This window comes from Passer domesticus, chromosome 8, assembly GCF_036417665.1.
Source record: "Passer domesticus isolate bPasDom1 chromosome 8, bPasDom1.hap1, whole genome shotgun sequence".
NCBI lineage: Eukaryota > Metazoa > Chordata > Aves > Passeriformes > Passeridae > Passer > Passer domesticus.
This window is the reverse complement of record NC_087481.1, coordinates 3,475,600-3,495,455: the sequence shown is the minus strand read 5'-3', so window position 1 is coordinate 3,495,455 and position 19,856 is coordinate 3,475,600. Positions and strand designations below refer to the sequence as shown.

General features: G+C 54.3%; 2 protein-coding genes across 2 annotated transcripts; both read left to right on the top strand.

Annotated features, from left to right (window-relative positions):
* The first annotated feature begins 783 nt into the window (after positions 1-783).
* On the top strand, positions 784-2,935 carry LOC135306117 (serine/threonine-protein kinase pim-1-like). The gene is made up of 6 exons (XM_064429652.1): positions 784-801; positions 873-974; positions 1,092-1,142; positions 1,347-1,713; positions 2,362-2,538; positions 2,787-2,935. The coding sequence occupies exons 1-6, from the start codon at positions 784-786 to the stop codon at positions 2,891-2,893; spliced, it is 822 nt and encodes a 273-aa protein (XP_064285722.1). The 3' UTR covers positions 2,894-2,935.
* A 15,146-nt stretch (positions 2,936-18,081) lies between these two features.
* LOC135305632 (olfactory receptor 14J1-like) lies at positions 18,082-19,242 on the top strand. The gene has a single exon (XM_064429370.1). The coding sequence runs from the start codon at positions 18,082-18,084 to the stop codon at positions 19,012-19,014; it is 933 nt and encodes a 310-aa protein (XP_064285440.1). The 3' UTR covers positions 19,015-19,242.
* The last annotated feature ends 614 nt before the right edge of the window (positions 19,243-19,856 follow it).

Below are 19,856 nucleotides of genomic sequence, written 5' to 3'. Positions count from 1 at the left end.
CAGGGACAATGCACAGCAGGGACCGAGGGGATTCCTGAGCCACTGTGCAGGAGTCCAGACTCTGGCTGAACTCGGCAAAGTTCCCGTGTTTGGACAGGCTCAGGGGCTGCCCTCGGGGAACGTGGGGCTCGGGGCGGGGGTGAGCGGGCAACGGACAAACGGACACGGGGACAAACGGCCCCGGAGCTTCAGTTGCAGCAGCGGCAGCAGCAGCAGCAGCAGCGGCAGCGGCAGCAGCGGCAGCAGCAGCAAGAGAAAAAACTTTAGATTCCGTTCTCCTCTCCCTCTCTCTCCCCGCTGTCCCGTACCTCTCCCGCTCTCCCTTTCCCGGTCTCCCCTCCTCTCCCCGCCTCCCTCTCCCCATGCCCGGCCGGGCCATGCCCCCGGCCCGCCCCCGGCCCCGGGCGGGGCTGCCCCGTGCCCGCCCCCGGCCGTCCCACCGAGGTCTGGTCCCAGCCCGGCTCTGGCCGTGCTGGCAGTGGCGCTGCTGGGCGGGGTTCAGTGCCTGGGGCTGGGGCGGCATCGCCGGCTTTTGGCTCCGCCTGGCCCGGCCCCGACCCCGGCCCCGACCCCGGCCCCGGCCCCGGCCCCGGCCCCGGCCCCGGCCCCGGCCCCGACCCCGGCCCCGGCCCCGGCTCCTCCCGGGGCCCGCGGAGGACACAGGCGGCCCCGCCGCTCCCGCCGCCTCCGCTGCGGCTTGCCCGGCCCGAGCTCCGCCGCTCGGCAGCGCGGCCCCCGGCCCCGCGGCTCCCGGGTCGCGTTCCAAGGAGCGAACGCCGGGGGATGGCCGGGCCGGGGCGGGTGAGGGGCGCTCGGGGGCCGTTGCTGGCCCCGGGCCGAGCGCTGACAGCCGCGTCCCGCCCGCAGGGAAGGCGCAGGAGGCCCTGCAGGAGCGGTACCGGCTGGGTTCCCTGCTGGGGTGCGGCGGATTCGGCAGCGTCTTTGCAGCAACGCGGCTCTCGGACGGCGCCCCGGTGAGCGGCGGGGCCGGCGGCGGGCGGAGGAGGAGGGGGCGCAGGAGGAGGAGGAGGAGGATGGGGCTGGGCAGGGGCGGGCGTTGAGCTGAGCCCGCTGCTCCCCTTGGCTTGCAGGTGGCCATCAAAAGGGTGCCTCGGAACCGCATCTGGCATTGGAGCGAGCTGGTGAGTGAGCCGGGACAGCGGGAGAAGCCGGGCCGTGCCGGGCGGGGATGAGCCGAGCCCCGGCAGGGTGGGAGCTGCCAGGACATCCCGAGGGAGAGCGGGCGTGGGGCCAGCGCAGGGCGCAGAGCATCCTGGACTGGCTGAGGGGTTGCCCAGCCCTGGCCCAGCATCGGCCCCACTGACGGCATCGTGCTCCTCCCGCAGCCCAATGGCACCAGCGCTCCCCTGGAGGTTGTGCTGCAGGACAAGGTGTCCACAGGCTTTCCCGGTGTCGTCCAGCTGCTGGAGTGGCTTGAGCTGCCCAGCGACATTGTGATGGTGCTGGAGCGGCCAGAGCAGTCTCAGGACCTCCTGCATTTCATTCGGGCACGGGGGTTCCTGCGCGAGGAGGTGGCGCGGCAGCTGTTCCACCAGGTGCTGGAGGCCGTGCGGCACTGCACCAGTTGCGGGGTCCTGCACCGCGATATCAAACCAGAGAACATCCTGGTTGACCTGGCCACCGGGCAGGCCAAATTGATTGACTTTGGCTGTGGCACCTACCTGCAAGAGACAGCCTACACTCACTTTGCAGGTGAGCCTACACAGGACTGTGCTCCTGCTCCTGGCATCTCACCGCCCAAGATCTCACAGCCCAAGCTGGGTGTGGCAGCGGGGATTCTCCCTTTTGCTGCCACTCATGGGACTGAATCTGCAGCTGAGTTGCTTTAGAGCAGGGCTGGGTGGGGAGCCATCTTCCAGCCCTGCTGGCAGCCTTTGCCCACCACTGTGCCCAGGACTGGGACTGGGCTGGTGCAGCCAGCCTGACAAAAACAGTCGTGGGTCAGGGTAGCAGAGAGGGAGGTCAGAACCTGTGCCCCAGCTGGTTTGGTGTGCAGGCAAGAGGAAGGGCTTGGACTGCTCCACTTGCCCTGTTTGTCTTGCCTTTATAATATGTTTGGGGCAATGCAGGCAGGGAGAATGAGGGCATGGTTTTTCCCCAGCACGCAGTGGGTATTTCCTTTGCATGTCATGGTCAGGCCTAGCCAGGGCTTCCACTGTCCCCTTCCCACACCAGTGGCTTCTTTTGCAATCCCAAGTTTGTACACCAGTCCCAGATGCTGGTGAGAGGGCAGTGGTCACCCTCTGTGCCACTGATGCAGCCCCCACACGCCCAGGGATGCTGGGGCCAGGCTCTGGGAGCTGCAGCATCCCCCTGATGAACTCCATCTGTATTCCACAGGAACACCATCATACAGCCCCCCGGAATGGACCCGCTTTGGCTGGTACCATGGCGAGCCAGCTACCATCTGGTCCCTGGGCATCCTGCTGCACGAGATGGTCTGTGGGAAGATGCCTTTCAGGAGGGGCTGGAACTTCAGCTGGGGCCAGCTCTCACTGCCACAACGGCTCTCTCCAGGTGAATCCTCTTCTCTGGGCACGGGGGGAATACCAGTGCTGGGAGACAGCAGCGGGCTCGGGAGCATCCCGCTCTGGCAGCTGCTGAGGAGGTGGCACATGTCCTGCTCTCCCCCAAAACCAAGAATTGATGGGAAAGTTCAGGCCCAGCTCTGAGCGCATCCAGCATGGCCTGGGCATGGGAATAGTGGGGCAAAGCAGACAGGAGCCTTCTCCAGCTGACGGGCAGTTTCTGGTTTCTCTCCCCAGAGTGCCAAAATCTGATTGCGTGGTGTTTATCCATGCACCCCTTGGCCAGACCCTCATTAGAAGAGGTGTTCTGTCATCCTTGGATGCAGGATATTCATCTGCCCTAGAAGAAGGGAGAGAGCCACAGGCACACTGTGCTGCAGGGCCCTGGTAAGTTACAGCTGCACACATGCCTTGGCAATGAGAAGCAAAGAAAGCCAGCCCGTGTCACTGCACCAGGGTCATGGGATGGGAACATGCAGCCCTTGTGCTGGAGCTGAGCTGCTCTGCCCAGCCCTGGTGGCTGCCATCCAAGCAGGTTTTGCTTGTCCTGGTTCCCTGACAGCTGGGGCCCTGGGCAGAGCCCTGACAGCCTGGTCTCACCCCAGGGAAGGAGAAGGAGCCCCCAGAGAAGCTGTACCGGGTGGGGCTGCTGCTGCAGGAGACAGCGAGGATGACATCAAGGATGACATGAAGGATGACAACCTCTTCCTCAACCTGGCCACCAGCAGTTGAAGGTGATGCACTTTGATTGTGGCACCTTCTTCAAAGCCAAACTCCACAGGGAATTTGCAGATGAGTCCACACCTGGGGAAATGCTCCCAGATTTGGGTATTGCCCAGCCTGGCTGGGAAGCAAAGGTTCCCCCCTTTGCTGAGGCAGATGCAGCTGATCCTTCAGTCGGCTGCCCAGCTGCTTTTGGCAGGGCTGGGGGCATGGGCTGGGGTGGGTACGAAATGGGAGTGGGCTCCTGGTCCTGCCAACAGCCCCCAGCACCCACCGTGCCCCAGGCTGGGGCTGGGGCTGGGGCAGCCAGCCCAACACAAACAAACCCCCATGGTGGGAGCAGAGGTGGGACTCCCAAATCTGTGCACAGGTGCTTTGCTGTGCAGGCAAGGAAGGGCTTGGGCAGCTCCACTGCCCTTGTTTGCTTTGGGATCACAGTTATTGTGGGGGACAGTGCAGGGGGAAGGGAGAAAACCTGGGCTTTGCTCAGACATGGCTGGGTTTTTTCCTGGCTTGCAGGGCTTGGGCCTTCCTCAATCCCCTCACAGAGATATGATTTTTCCCTTTGTTCTTTTTTTCCCTTTTTGTCTGTAATCTATTTTCAACAATTTGTTGTTTGTTTTTCTAGAGGAAGCATTCTGGTTGGTCCAGTCTGGATCGGGAAGTTCTTGGGAGCAGCTGCGGCGTGGATGGGCCGTGCCCTTGGAGCAGGCTGAGGACATCGTTTGGGACCAGCTTTTTTTCCAGCCATGGATGGCATGAGGTGGGTCCCCGTCTGCTTGGCAGGGTGGGATCAGAGCTTTTGGGAGATGGCAGCGAGCACAGGAGCATCCTGCTCTGGGCAGCTGCTGAGCAGGTGGATGTGCCATGGCTGGCTGCAGGCTGGGCACATGTCCTGCCCTCCTGCCCTGCTCCCAAAGGCAGCACTGATGGGCAGCTCTGGGCACAGCTCTGGGCACAGCCAGCATGGCCTGGGCACCGCGGGCAGCTGGGACAAGGGGACAGGAGCCCTCAGCTGACGGGCAGTTTCTGCTTTCTCTCCTTGCAGCCGGGCTCTGCGGATGCTGAGGCTGCTCTGGGCTCTGCCAGGGCTCTGCTGGAGCTCAGCACGGGGCCGGAATCAGCCAAAGAAGAAATGGTGTCACCTGCAGCACAGACTTGCTTGAGCATTTTGGCAACACAGCTCAAGTTTGCAGAGTGTACATCTCCAAGGGAAAACATGACACCTCCCAAAAATTAAACTTGTTCAATACCTTCTGTAATCAAATCAATCTGGGAGGACTCCAAATGACATTTTTCAGCTTGCTCAAGCTGTAGCTCAGCCCTTCTCTGAACAGTTCTCTCCCCCACCTGCCTTTTACTTCTCAACTGCTCCCTTTTTTTCCCCCCAGTGAATTCCCAGCCCATTGCTGTCTCCATCACTCTGTTGCCTATCTTGATGCCTCTGACCACAAGGAAGGCCGAGCCCCAGGTTTAGGGACTCATGCTGTCACTGGCTGAGGAGCAGCAATGTCTCAGAGGTCTAGTGGCATTTTAGTATCATTCAGAGCCACTCTCCAGCCCTCAGCTCTCCTCACTGCTGAGTTCCAACTCCCTTCATCCTTGCAGCAGGATGAGCTCTGTGAATCCCCTTGAGCCTCCCCACTCTTCCCAGCCCACGCAGGCACCTCAGTGAGGCTGAAGCTGAAGCTTCTCTGTCTCCTCTGGCACACCAATCCAGTCCTCTGTGTGGGGAGCCCCAGCCCCAGAGCACAGCACACAGCAGTGCAGTCCGGGCTGGAGCAGCTGCCCTGCAGCCCTGGCTTGGCTGTTTGTGGCAGCTGAATGCTCCCTGTTTCCAGCCTTCCCTGCAGGATGGCCCCAGGGCAGAGCCCAGCCGGGCTCCCACTGCAGCCCCTGGAGCTTGGGGCAGACAGTGCTCCCAGAGCTGAGGTTGATGGGGAGCACCCGGAGCTTTGCCTCGCACTCAGTGCTGGCAAGTGTTGTGTTCTCATCTCCTGCAGCCTGAGGGGAAAACAACCTGTGCTGCCAGGCCAGCACTGCCTCTCTGGGCAGGGAGAAGGCTGAATGGCTTTCCCATTCCAGAGGATCCTGCACTGAGCCTTGGCAGGGCCTGGCAGGGCTGGAGCCGGGTCTGGCCTGCTGTCCGGTACTCGCTGCCCTCCAACCGCCCCCACCCACCACGCTCCGTCCTCCAGAGACAGAAGGATCTGTGTGTGCCAGGGGCTCTTGGATGTCTCTGTATCCATGGAGAGAAGGGTCTGTGTGTGCCAGGGGCTCTTGGATGTCTCTGTATCCAGGGAGAGAAGGGTCTGTGTGTGCCAGGGGCTCTTGGATGTCTGTGCATCCATGGACAGAAGGGTCTGTGTGTGCCAGGGGGTCTTGGATGTCTCTGTATCCAGGGACAGAAGGCTCTGTCTGTGCCTGAGTTTCCATAATGTCTCTGTACCCATGGGTATGGGATGAACACGGACAGTGAAAGTGTCAGTACCGTTGCTTGCACACTCCTTCCTTTGTGTACAAGACACATCCATGCACGCCTCCACATATTGGTATATTAATAGGATAGGAATGGATAGAGACTTCGCACAGAGCTCTTACTTTGGCATAACTCACCCTTTAGCCAGAGACCAGGAGATTTTTTCCCCAGCTCTGTGTGAGAAGGTGTCCAAGACCTGAAGGAGCAGCATTCAGAAGCAGTTTCAGGATTTCTACGCCGGAAGTAGAGCTCACAACCATCCACAAAACTCACCATATTCATCAGGATGGGTTGCTGCTTCTTTAGGAATATGGCCCAATGCAGACATGAGACTTGGAAAAATCCCAGCTCTCTGTGGGTTTGTGCAAAAGGGGCAGCAGCACAAACACTTTGTGCCTGCCTGGGGACACAAGGTCCAAGGAGCTTTGGCGGCAGAGGGTGACCTGGGCTGGTGGCAGGTGAAGTTCCATTCCATGACATTCTCAGAGTGGCACAGGACAAAGGTCCAAGTACCCCCAAACCCACTGATGAAGACCTTAGAGTGCTGTACATCCTCTAGGAAAAGCTGCTGTCAGACAATCTATTGGGATTTATAACTTTCATTTGCAACACTTTAACTCCAAATTTCAAACTGCAATATTTTTACACTCAAGACAGTCATGCACAATCCATCTTTCAATTTCCTATTGATTCAATCACAATTTAAAATTACTTAATATTGCAAACAAAACCCAGAATCTTTTAAAAAAGTGATGCTGAGGTCAGTAATATGGATCCATGCCATCAGAACCATTACAAAGTAACTGAGTTCTCTTTTTAAAAAGATCAGTTCCCTCTTAATCCAAAGTTAGAGAAGATTTTCACTACACATTTGGTTTTTGTTTTTATCTTTCATATTTTTCTTTTTTCCTTTTTTTTTTAACAGAGAACTCGTAATAAAAAAGGAATGTACAGCAAAAAGAGAAACATTTCTGACAAACAATGAAAATGTCGGCTCCTCCTCTGTTTACTTTTCTCTGGATACCCTGAAGAAAAAAAGCTAGCAGATATGAGCAGAGGTCTGAAGTGTTTCATTTGGACTGTGCTGGAGTTCAGCACTGCTGACATCCTGATCCAGTCAAGAGCTGCAGAATTCTTTTGCCCATCTTGAACTCTGTGTTTGCAGGCACAGCACCTGCAGTGCCGATGCAGCAATGCACATGAATAACTCTGTTATTCCCTCTCAGAATTTGGGCTCTGCCCCAGCACGTGGTGCTGCAGCCCTTTGCTCCTGGTTCCCATGTGGAGCAGCTCCCTTCCTGCTGGCTGAGCTGCTCAGGCAGAGCCCGGCAGCTCCTGGCCCTGCAGGGCTGAGGCTTTTCCCCGTTGCTGGGCACAGACTGATGGAGCAGCACTGCTGAACACTGGCACACAGAGGGACCAGGAGCAGCTGCCTTTGGCCACCTGAAGCTTCAAGGCCCAAACTCTGAGCAGGCAGGGCTGGAAGAGACTCGCAGGCTCCCTGTTGGCTGTGCTGCCCCACTTGTGCCCGGCCCAGCTTTGCTTGGGGCAGAGGGAGAAGAAGGGGCAGCTCCCTCCCAGCCCAGCCCAGGGACCCCTCCAGCCCCGGGGCTTGGGGCACTGTCAGCACGTGCTGCTCCAGCCACCGCTCCTGCTGGCCCTGACAGCAACACCCAAACTGGGGCTGATCCCGAGGGAGCAGCAGCAGGGCCTGGATCTGATCCCTGACTCTGGGCCAAGGCTGGACAAATGACCCCACAGCAGCAGCAGCAGCAGCAGCACATGGAGCTGACTTTCAGCACAGCCCCTGCCACTCTTCCCTCCCGTGTGCAGCAGTGTCACAGCAGCCTGAGGCACCTGGGAGCCCCCAGTGCCAGCAGGGACTTGAGATGGCAGCCCTGGGCTCCTGGAGGTTGTGCAAGGAACAGAGCTGGGGACTCCCTGTCCATGGGGAGCTTCCAGATGGAAAAGCTGCTGTGCCCAGGCAGCTCCAAGGCCACAGCAAGGAGGGTCTTGACCACTGGATCTGTGCCAGTCCCACAGTCCTGGGCAGCAGCCACTGAGCCCTGGGGGAACAGAGGGCACAGCAAGAGGGACAAAACCAGGCAAGGTCAAAGACTGGAGAGAGCCAGAGCCAGGAGCAGGAACAGCTGCTCCATTGCACTCTTGGAGAAAGCTCCTGGCTGGTTCAAAGTGCTGAAAGGCGTGAAGGGCAGAGAGGAGGCCACCGCAAACAATGCTCCTGTTTCCACACCCTCTCCTCTCTGTGTCCCAGAAGGAATTGCATGGACTGTATTCATCTCTCTGAGTCGCCTCGTTCAGCATGAGCAGCTTAGCACCAGCAGCTGAAGGAGCTGCAGCCATAGGCCACATGAGCTGAGCAAGAGGGAACTTTTGGAGCAAAGTAATGCTGCTCAAATAGACCTAGCTGAATGCAGTGGATATAATAATGGAATCACAGCATCCTTTCTGTTGGAAAAGACCTCTGAGCTCATCCAGTCCAGCTGGTCACACAGCAGTGTCAAGCCCAGCACTAAACCACGTCCCTGAAGTGCCAAGGCCTGGACAACAGCCCTGAGTGAGGCCTGAAAAGCAGGCCCTGAGGCAAATGTGACTTCTGGATGAACCTTCCAACCAAAGGTTATCTTTGTATCTGTTCACTGATGAAATATGCATGGTCATTAGCACTGTGATAGATGTAGCGACCCCTTAGTGACACATGTATTGATCTTTTTGTATTTGCAAGCCAGACAAGGCCATGAAATCTGACATCTGGCCTTGTTTGGGGCTGAAGGATCAAAGTCACCTCCCTTGGTTCCTCCTTGGGCCCTGGCCAGGCTTTAGGAGGGACCCAAGAGGAGGATGAAACCAGATGTTCCCACACTAGAAGTGCTGTCAGTTTGTTCATTCAGCACTGTCAGAGCTGAGCCCTCTCACAGCGAGGTTGGAGCCTCACCTGTGGCTGGAGGCACCTGCAGGAATTCCCAGTGTCCAGGAGTGGCTCTGCAGCCCTTGGCTGGGACAGCTTCCCCCAGCTGCTGTGCGGATCTGGGGGATGGTGAAGTCTGAGGGTAACTGGTGCTGGATCTTTCTGCAAGCAGTCTTTGGTTCTGATGGTTGGGTGCATTGCTGAGCTGCTCCTTTTGTGATCCTTTGCTGCTTTGAGCTGCAGTAAATGACACTGATTCCTTCAGTTGCAGTCTGTGTCTTGGTGCTGACCCTGCCCACTGGTTAAAAAAAACTGGCAGAGTCTGGCCAGATCACAGCAAAATGTCACTTGTTAAATGCAAATGTGAGGAGTCAGTGCCATCAGAAATTCCCAGATGGGAAGCCCTTCCCTGGAGTTGGCTGGCTCTGGAGTGGGCTGAGGTCGCAGCACCGTGTGAGCAGTGGGGCAGTTGGTTAAAAGAAGCTGAACCCCTGGATGTCTTAAAAGGCATCCAAAAATTGCATACAGAAAAGGAAAAGAACTTTTGGGTTTGGGCAGACAAAGATGAATTTGTTAACAGTACATTGGAAACAGCACCTTCAGGAGGGACAGTTATTGTTGGAATGCTCCCACATGGAGCAACAGAAGAAGGTTTTAATCTTGAGCTCCGATGCATTTGTGCAAGTGAAATATTAATATAATAAATAACTATGTACATATTTATAGTGTAATAAGACCTTAATATATATATTGATATATATATATTATATGTATGTCTATACCTATCTAGCTATATCTATATTTCTATATCAATATCTATATCTACATATAAAATAGTAATAATGTGAAATAGTCCTGACAATACTAATTTGGTAGCTTTGGCTGCCCAGGGATGTAACATTAAACACTCTACAGAAAAGGATTGGCCAGGACCCTAATGTTAGAGGTCAACTTTGTGAGATTGTATACAATGAAAAAAGGAGGAGGGGATAGAATTGTCTATTTTTACAGGGTTTGCTGATACTGTGATGCAGAGTGCTTTGTCTGTTACTGTGAAAAACACTGTGAGTAAGACTGCAGGGTTTTTCATGTGCCAGACTATCCTCAAGCTGCAGGATTTGTTGAATGGGTGAGGGGGTTGTTAAAAGAGCATTTGAACAAATGAGGAGATGGGAACCTGTCCCCATGGAGAACCCATCTCCCAGATGTGCTCCATACCCTTAACAATGGCCCACTGGGGAAATGGAAACCCCTGGCTGTGCACAGCTGCACCCAATTTGCAACTACAACCATGGGCAGTGAGACTTGGACTGCCTGGGAAATTGTTGTGGGTGTGATGGCCCCTGGCAGGGCCAGCCCAGAGGCTGCAGGGCTGGACCTTCATGCATTGGAATTAATTAGTATAAATCCAATACAAATGAAAGCTGTCAATACTGACACAGGAATTCAGATTCCTCCAGGACATTTTGGTTTGGTAAGTGCTCATTTGGAGCTTGGTCTTGCAAAGTGTTAATGTCATGGCAGGAGGAAAGGGGGAATTGATGTAGAATATAAAGGAGAAATTACAGTAATTCTGTTAAACAATTGTCAATAAGATTGGGTTATTCAACCCCATGACAGGGTAGCACAATTATTGATAATGCAATTTTAAGCACAATTGTGAAAAATGGAGATCCACCTCCAGTCATTACCATTTGTGGAGATAAACGGTTTGGATCCAGCAGTCCTAACAATGGAGTCAGAGTGTGAGCTCAGAGGCCAAGAGGCCCTCCTGAGGCAGCTGAAGGAACAGCTCTGGGGAAAGACAGCATTGAATCTTGAAACCTGAGCAGGAACAATGGGAATATGTCCCTGCAGCCAAGTGTTCGGTGTGAGAACAAATAGATATTACAGGATACTGTTTTACACATCCTGCCAGACCAAATCTCCCTGTTTGCCCCAATGGCCCCTTTGGAAAATGCTCTGACCCACAGGGCTCCCTGTGAATGCTGCTGTGGCACTGAGGGACTTGCACACAAATTCCAACCAGGAGCCTGGGTGCCCTCAGGGACTGGGACCCGTCCCCCTTCCAGCCAAAGGGGAAAGGGCCCCACCAAGCCTTGTTAAGCCACAGACAACATGGTAAAGCTGAACAGCAAAGAACTTTGGCTGCATTGTTCTGGAATTGAAAAGGCTCCATCTCCATGGACAACAGAATTATTGTTCCTAACTCGAATGAGAGATTGAGAAAAAAGAAGGAAGAACTGTGTCACTAAAGTACTATTGATGTCTATAAGTTGTACCTTGATAGTCAGCCAGAATCTTTGTTTGCCACAAACACCTCCAGTGTTTCACCAAGGGATTAGTCATCAAAATTTAATGATTAGTTCTGAAAATTTCAAGATCAGGGTAGCCAAAGTACTCCATGTCACTAATTGCTGGGTATTTTCTCAGCTGAAGTTGGGAGGAATGGGGCTCCCTTGGAGGGCTCACCCTGTGGGGTGGCCAGAACTCTGTCCATGGGCTCTGACTCGTAACTGTCAATGAAGGGACAGTTCAAGAAAACACAGGAATACAATGATCCGTTTGACAGGACTCACTAAGATTTCCCTTCAGGAGAAACCCAAGCCTGTTCTAGTTACAGAGGCCACAGTGTGAGAGGATTTCTGTGTTTTACCATCACTCCCAACGTCAGTAGAGCTTGGGCTGCTGGAGCTGGTCAGTGTCAGTGTTACCCCACTCCTGGCTGCAGGGCCACCATTTAGGGTCCTTCAGCAACAACCACAAGGAAGAGTTGGGGCCCAGAGAACATTTTCCCCCCAGAGAGTGCCTTGGGCTTCAGAAAGCAAAAGATTCTGGTTCATCCTGTGCCCCATGTGTGCTGCCCCGTCCTGTGGAGTTGACTGGATGGATTATTAAAAGAAGTAGCAAATGATGCTGTTAAAATGTCCAGTAGCACGTCCTATGGGCTCAAACAAACACAAATGGGGACTCCACAGAACCGCATGGCCTTGGATTATCTGCTTGCTGGCCAAGGAGGAGCCTGGGCTGTCATGGGACAGGAATGTTGCACTGCTGTCATTGATGGCTTTGAAGGCCAACAGTCAGCAATCACCTTGACAGAAGGTTCAGGAGAAGAGTGGCAGAAAGAAGAAAATTCTTCTTGGTGGGATTGGCTTCATGGCTGCCAAATTAGAGGCTGCTGTGAAATGCATTTGTGGCAGTGTCTGTCATCATTGCAGTGTGTGCACTTGGTGTGCACTCTAACATTCCACGTTAGAGTTGTTGTGACGCTTTGTGCTGGGAGGTGGAGTATTGAGACTTGTCTTAAAAGAGACAGTCTCAAGAAAAGAGAGCATTTGATAAATAACAGAATAACGGCAACTCTTTAGGCATGTTTGAAAAGGAACGTGAATAGCTCTGAGTAATGAAATTTAACAGCACTTAATTGAAGCACAAGGGGAGATGTGTTTATGCCTAATATCTAATCTAAACTGTGTTATTGAAAGAATTGTTATGAAGCTAGTAGTTCATTGTAGCTCTCCAGACCCATCCAAGTAGCAAGGCCTGAACAGGCTGGGATCAAGGCCTGAATAGGCCCGGAGGCAAAGTTCATCTCTAGATGAACCTTCCAAATACATGTTATATTTGTATCCACTCACTAACAAAGCATTATTAACAACATGATCAGTGGATGTGTTCCTTGATAAAACATGGATTTCTCTTTCTGTATTTAGAAACCAGATAAGGCCCCATCTGGCCTTGTTTGGGGGTGAAGGATCAAAGTCAACTCCCTTGATTCCTCCTCGAGCCCTGGCCAGGCTTTGGGAGAAACCAATCAGGAGAATGAAACCAGATGTTCCCACACTAGCAGTGATGTCAGCTTGTTTGTTTGACAGTGTAAAAGCTGTGTCCTTTCACAGAAGGCTTGGAGGCTCCTTGCCTGCAAAAGTGGAGGCACCTGCAGGAATTCCCAGTGTCTGGGAGTGGCTCTGCAGTCCTTGTCTGCCCCAGCTGAAGTGTGGATCTGGGTGATGGTAAAGTCTGAGGGTAACTGGTGATGGATCTTTCTTTAATCACTGCAGGCAATCTTTGTTAGTAATGACTGGATGGATTGCTGAGCTTCTTTTGTAATTCTTTGCTAATGATTATGTGCTTTGCTGAGCTTATCCTTTTGTAATTCTTTGCAGCTGTGCATTATATAAATTACAGGATTCCTGAAGTTGGTGTCTGTCTTCGGTACTGACACTGCCCACTGGTGAAACAGGGCCCCCTCTTGCCTAAGAGTTACCTGGGAAGGCAAAGACCCTCACTCCAACACTCCCCGCTTCCTCCTTGCTCCCTGCACTTCATACACTGAGCATGATGTCCTGTGGTCTGCGGTATCCCCGGGGTCAGCTGGGGTCACCTGTCCTGGCTGTGTCCCCTGCCAAGCTCCCCACAGCCCCAGCCCCTGCCCAGGGTGGCTGGAGGAGGGGCAGGACAGGCCTTGGCTCTGTTGCAGCTCAGCAAGAACAAAACCATCTCTGCGTGCTCAGCCCTGTGCTCAGCACCCGACCCAGCAGTGTCTCAGTGCCAGTGTCTGTGCCCTCAGTCCCTGCCAGGGCTTTCCATGGCAGCTGCCAGGACAGGTGACCCAGGTGTCACCCCCAGTGAGGGCTGCCATGGAAACAGTGCCAGCACTGCCCCTTTCTGTCTGGCTGAGCTGGCCTTTGGCCCTGGCAGTGCCCTTTGCTGCTGGTTCCTGGTGCCTGAGCGGCCAGCGCGGCACAGGGCAGGTGGCCATGGCACAAGCCCCCAGCAAGGCATCCCCTCTGGCCCTGCGCAGTGACACCAGCCCTGAGCAATGGGCTGGCGCGCTGGGGTCGGTGCAGTGTCCATCCAACAGTGTCTTGCAATGGCCCAGTGCAGACTGGGATGATGATCCACCCTCACAGCTGGCCCAGGGCAGCTCTGCAGTGCCCTTCCCCACAGCCTGTCTGCACAGAAGCACTTGATGGGTGCTCTGCATTTCCCTTCCCTCACTCTTGGGTCTCTCCCACACCTCCCAACTCAGAGCTTTCAGCTGCAAGGAGTTCAAAGCTGGTCTGTCCTTCAGGAGTTGGTCTAATTCTGCCCTGAGCAAACTCTGGATTTGTGTTTATTGCAGAACTTCCTGTGTGTCTAAAATATTCCTTGCAGGGTTCTGCCTTAGGGAAGGGGAACCTCCTTGGTGGCAGCTTGGGCTTGGCACACACTTGAGGAGGATGTCTGTTTTCAACGGGGAAACTCAGGAGTTTTAGATTGGTTCAAAAGACAATAGAAGATGACCCCTCTTTGGCTGTGTACAGCCAGTTCTCTGAGCAAAGCAGGTCCCAGGTGAGTGAGGAGAGACAAAATGGGCATGGGGAATGTGGAGCAAGGTTGTCCACGCTGCATCAGACCTCAAGGCACAGCTTCTCTGAGCAGGCCAGAGCTCCTTAGGAGAGTCCCTGCTGGATCAGTATCAGTCACTGAATGCTGCAATCACCTCTTGTGTAATAAGAACAGCAATAAAAGACACCCTTTAAAATAGGAATACATACTTGCTAGAAGCTCTTTGAAATATTTCTCCATAACTGAAAAAGGAAACCCTCCTAATGAACTGCACTAGAGTGGAGGTAAATCAAGGCAGAGCCATGGTTTGTCAGGACTTGCTTGATGCTAACAAGCCCCATGGTGCATTTGGAGCTGAGCCCTGGAACCTCAGGACCTGAGAGGAGATTGTACAAACCTGTCCAGGAGTCAAAGTCAGACGAAAACCCCAAAGTGTGTCAAGGCATGAATGGGTCCCACTGAGGTCCTTCCCAACACAGGCTCCTCATGGACTCGTTGGAGGAGAGAATTGGGAGCCAGGATGGCACCAAAACTTCTCAAAGACTCGGTGTGAAAAGGAAAATCCAAAGTACTTTAAAAACCTTGAGTACCTCAAAGTATTAATGAGCCCCACTGAGTGTTGTTACTGACAAAGCCTCTCCAGGGATTAATTACAGCAGATAATTGGAGGCCATGATTGCACAAACTTCTCAGAAAGTCAAGATAAACCAAAACCCAAAGTCCTTTGAAAAACCTGCAGTTGCTGGGAGCATTCAGGAGCCCCCAGGGCCATTGCTGAGCAAGGCTCCCCAGGGACTCCTTCCAGCAGATCCTTGAGGCCACTGGGATGTGGGCTAGGGGGGGATGCTGAGGGCAGGACAAGGGGCTGACAGTGCCCAGCCTGGCTGGGGCTGTGCCAGGAGGCCCCAGGGCCTCAGGACAAGGTATCTCCTCCCAGCCCTTGGTGGCACAGACCCTGCTGCTGTGCCCCAGGCCACCAAGACTTGGCTTCTCTTTGTCCCCACCTGTCGTGTCCCTCAGTGGGACCCATTAAAAGTCCAAGAAACTTTGGAGTTGGATTCTGCCTTGGAGTTCTGGAGAGGTTTCTTCAGCTGCCTCTGAGGGACTGATGTTCAGGGCCTGAGCACAAAGCCCCAGAGGGTCATTAAAGTCCTGCTGCTGTGTCTGTGCTGCTGAGCTGGGCTGGGCTCCTGGCACAGAGGCAGCTCCTGGTAAGCAAGAAGAGCTTCAAAAGCACATTTCTCTTGATGAGCAGCTCTTCTGCCAGCCCAGCAGGGCTGGGGCTCTGCCTGCAGCCAGCCCGGGCACAGCCCAGAGGCACAGAGAGCTTCAATCAGTCAGGGCTGGGAAGGTGCTGAGAAGTGCCTGGGGCAGAATCACTGCCAGCCCTTGGCACAGGAACCTCTGGCTGCAGGACAATGCAGCTGCAGCTCCTGGAGCCGTCTCCTAAAGCTGGAACATCCCAATGCCTGCAGACCCTGTGAGTACATTCTCTGATTCTCTCTTGTGCAGAGCAGCCAGGGGTGCCCAGGGCTGTCCTGCAGAGCAGGCTCCTGCAGCCCAGGGCGCTGTGCTGGGGCAAGGACTCTGCTGCCTGCCAGGGACAGCTCTCAGCCGGCCCGGGGAGCTGCTCCCAGCACTGGGGAGAAGCTGTGGGGGGAAGGAGCCACCCTGAGCAGGGCAGGTGCTGCTGCTGAGAGGGGCTGGGTGGGGCAGGGCTGCTCCCAGCCCCAGACCAGCCTGGGCAGAGCTCCGGAGGACACTTCCCAAAGAAGGTGAGCCTGGCATTGCTGGAAAGACCAGGAGTTTTCCTGAGAGTGTTTTCAATTTCCTTCCTTGAGAAGGATCGGAAAATTGGGGTGATGTGAAAAAGGTTTTTGCTTTTTATACATTTTTCATATATTTGTAGCCTTGTAAACTACTATTATATAGTTTTAAAAATATAATCCTTACTTAACTCTATTAAACTCTTAATTAACTCTATTAAACAACTATTATATGCTTATATAACCATAATCCTTAATTAACTCTGGTAGGTCTCCTAATCTTTTTCACAGAGTTTAGAGCAGTAGCCTGACTTTCTAAACACATTCCTGAAATACTCTGTAGTCTTATTATAAGGAAGAGGACCTACAAGATGAACGTTTTGGATTTTGACCAGAATGTGAGCAGTCATATCAAAAAGTGAAGGCAAAGAAACCCTTGGACCTACTCCAATGGCATGAGCCAGGGGTGTGTAACTGGGCTAACTGAATGTCCTATTGGATGTTCCTGTTAAATACTGTAATTAATCAACCTTAACAATTGTTGAAATCAGGGGCCAGGTGTGCCCCACTCCCACTGAGACACCTGGAAGCTTCCAATAAATGTCTGTTTTTTACTTTACTGTTCTAACACAGTTGCAAGGGGTTTTTCCTCTTTTGATTACAGAGAACAGGGGGACGAGAGAAGCAGAATAGGAATTGTAATCCCAGAGTCCCAGAACATTCTCAAGTGAAAGGGACACACAAGATCATCAAAGGAATGTTTGATCATTTACAGAGACTCCGGAACTGTAACTTTGGCTGGTCAGTCTCTCTGCCGGGAGCCTCCCAAAGGGCCCTCAGCCACTCCTCAGCCCTGGACAGCAGCAGCATCACCTCTGCAGGGCCCAGCAGGGCTCTCCTGAGCTGCCCTTGCCCACCTGCACACAGAGCCTGCCCCAGCCAGGGCCCTGCACACAGGCAGGTTTCTGTAGGGCCGGGGCCAGGGCACACAGGGTGGGATGGGCTCTGTGAGCGCTGGCAGGGACAAGGCTCCTCTCAGGAGGGAATGTCCAGGCTCAGGGAGATGCTCAGGCAAGGAGAGGGGGCTGAAGAGAGCAGTGCTGGGGCAGGAGGGCACTGTTGGTGTGTGGGAGGTGCCGGGCTCAGCTGGGCACGGGAACACTGTCCTGAGTGCCCGGCTGTCTCTGCCCTGCCCTCCCAGGCACAGCACCACAGCATCTTCTCTTGTTTCTGCAATGCCCTGATATTGTCACTGTTATCTGCTGCTCTCAGGGAGGCTCTGGAATTTGCAGCAGCTGAGTCAGGCACTGCCCTTGGCATTCCTGCCAGGCAGGGGTGTCCATGGGAATGGGGTGTCCAAGCTTCCCTGGGACATGTGGGGCTGTGGGCAAAGCAGTCCATGGGAAAGGGGCATGAGCTGAGCCCCCTCCCTGAGATCCCATCATGGGCACAACTGGGGATCTCCTTGCTGTGCCCTTCCAAGCTCTGAGCTGCCCTCCTGGGTGCAAATCTGTGCCAGAGCCTCTGGCAGTTCCTTGAATGTCCCATGGGGAAGGGCAGAACTGCCACAGCTGAGGAAATGCTGCTGGGTTTGCCAAGGGAGCCGTGAGTGTCCTTGGCACAAGGGGGTGCTGACACCTTTCCCAGAGACCTTGAGAGAGGGTGAGACATTCAGGGATCCCTCTGATCTGGGCAGGGTCTGGTTTATCCCGGGGTGACCCAGGAGTGTGACTGTGCTCTGATTGCAGCCAAAGGTGCAAAGCCAGGGCAGCTGGGAACAAGCCCATGCAGCCCCTCACCTTCCCTCAGCCACATGGAATCCTTTGCCTCTCTCGTCTCTCAGTGGTAAATTTTGAGTGCAGCAGGAATTCTGGGGATTTCTGACCTCAGAGAGCCAGGAATGATGTGTTCGTAGGAAAACAATTCCTAAAACCAGCTTCTGCCATCCTTTAGACCTGGGAATGCAGATGCAACCAAGCCTTTCTGCATTAGATATCCCTGACAAATTCTGAATATCCAGCCTTGTCCACCTACAGCAGGCCCACAAACCCAGGGCAGCAGGGCACGGATGGCTCCTTGAGAGCCCCCAGGCACAGGCCTGGCTGCTCCTGGCACACTCAGCCAGCACAGCTGGAGCTCAAGCAGGGACCTGGGGGAAGGTTTTCCCTGCACAGGAAAAAGGCTGGGTGAGTCCTAGCACGAAAAGCTAAAGGGGATGGCCCAGGTTTGGCTCAAAGCAGCCTCTCTTGACTTGTCACTGTCCTTTCTCCATGAACAGGTCCCTACATGCAGCCCCAGGAAATGTCCAACAGCAGCTCCATCAGCCACTTCCTCCTGCTGGCATTGGCAGACACGCGGCAGCTGCAGCTCCTGCACTTCTGCCTCTTGCTGGGCATCTCCCTGGCTGCCCTCCTGGCCAACGGCCTCATCATCAGCGCCGTAGCCTGCGGCCACCACCTGCACACGCCCATGTTCTTCTTCCTGCTCAACCTGGCCCTCAGCGACCTGGGCTCCATCTGCACCACTGTCCCCAAAGCCATGCACAATTCCCTCTGGGACACCAGGAACATCTCCTACACAGCATGTGCTGCACAGGTTTTTCTGATTATCTTCTTCCCTGGAGCAGAGTTTTGCCTCCTGACCATCATGTGCTACGACCGCTACGTGTCCATCTGCAAACCCCTGCACTACGGGACCCTCCTGGGCAGCAGAGCTTGTGCCCACATGGCAGCAGCTGCCTGGGCCAGTGCCTTTCTCAATGCTCTGCTGGAAACAGCCAATACATTTTCCCTGCCCCTGTGCCATGGCAATGCCCTGGGCCAGTTCTTCTGTGAAATCCCCCCCATCCTCAAGCTCTCCTGCTCAAATTCCTATCTCAGGGAACTTGGGCTTATTGTGTTCTCCCTCTGTTTAGCATTTGGTTGTTTTGTTTTCATTGTTTTCTCCTATGTGCAGATCTTCAGGGCTGTGCTGAGGATCCCCTCTGAGCAGGGACGGCACAAAGCCTTTTCCACCTGCCTCCCTCACCTGGCTGTGGTCTCTCTGTTTATCAGCACTGCCTCATTTACCTACCTGAAGCCCCCCTCCATGTCCTCCCCATCCCTGGATCTGTCAGTGTCAGTCCTGTACTCGATGGTGCCTCCAGCCCTGAACCCCCTCATCTACAGCCTGAGGAACCAGGAGCTCAAGGCTGCCCTGAGGAAAATGATGACTGTATCTTTTCAGAAAGGTTAAACTTTTCTGTTCCAGAACCTTGTGAATGTAACTTTTTAAAATCTTGGCCTTTTTTTCCTATTTGTCCATTTTGTCACTGGGACCTTTTCTTATTATTTTTCTGGTGTTATAATGTTTTTTATAAGATACTGCAGTACTACTCTGAGCATTTCTACATGAACTTCTACTGCTCTTTTGTAACACAAAGGCTTTTAGGTGGCTTGTTCCCTCAGCATTTAAATAAAAACAAGTGGCTGTCCTGACCTGTGTGTCTAAGGCATTTCCACAGCCCTTCTCTGGCTCTGCTGTGGCAGTGCCTGTGAGCAGAGGTGGAGGGAAGGGGCTCCCAGCACAGCAGCACAGCCAGGGACAATGGCCCTGCCTCTTTCCACATCTGCTCCTCCCAGCTCCACACTCCACTTCCCAGCCCTGCTGTGGGTGCCAGGCCGGAGTGCTCTGGCAGCTTGGTCACTGTCCTGCTGCGTGTCCGTGCCGTGCCCGCAGGCAGGGACAGGCCATGGGCACTGCTGGGACACAGCTGGGCTCCAGCACAGCAGCTCCACCAGCAAAGGGCAACTCCTTGAGGGCAGGGCAGGAAGGCTTTGCTCTCCTCCAGAGTCACTCTCAGGACTCTCAAGAGGCTCCTTGTGTTCCTTGTTCTCCCAGGGCTCAGTGGGATGAGATCAGGGTCTCACTGGGGCCTTCAGGGGACTCAGGTCTGAGTCAGGTTTTGCTTGTTGGTGGCCAGTGCCCATCAGATGGTGAATGGTCTGAGCTGAACCTTCCTGGGGCCCTGCAGCTTGTGCCAGGGCTGATGGCAGGGCAAGGTTTGTCTGGAGGGCCTTGGGAGCTGCCAGGAGAAC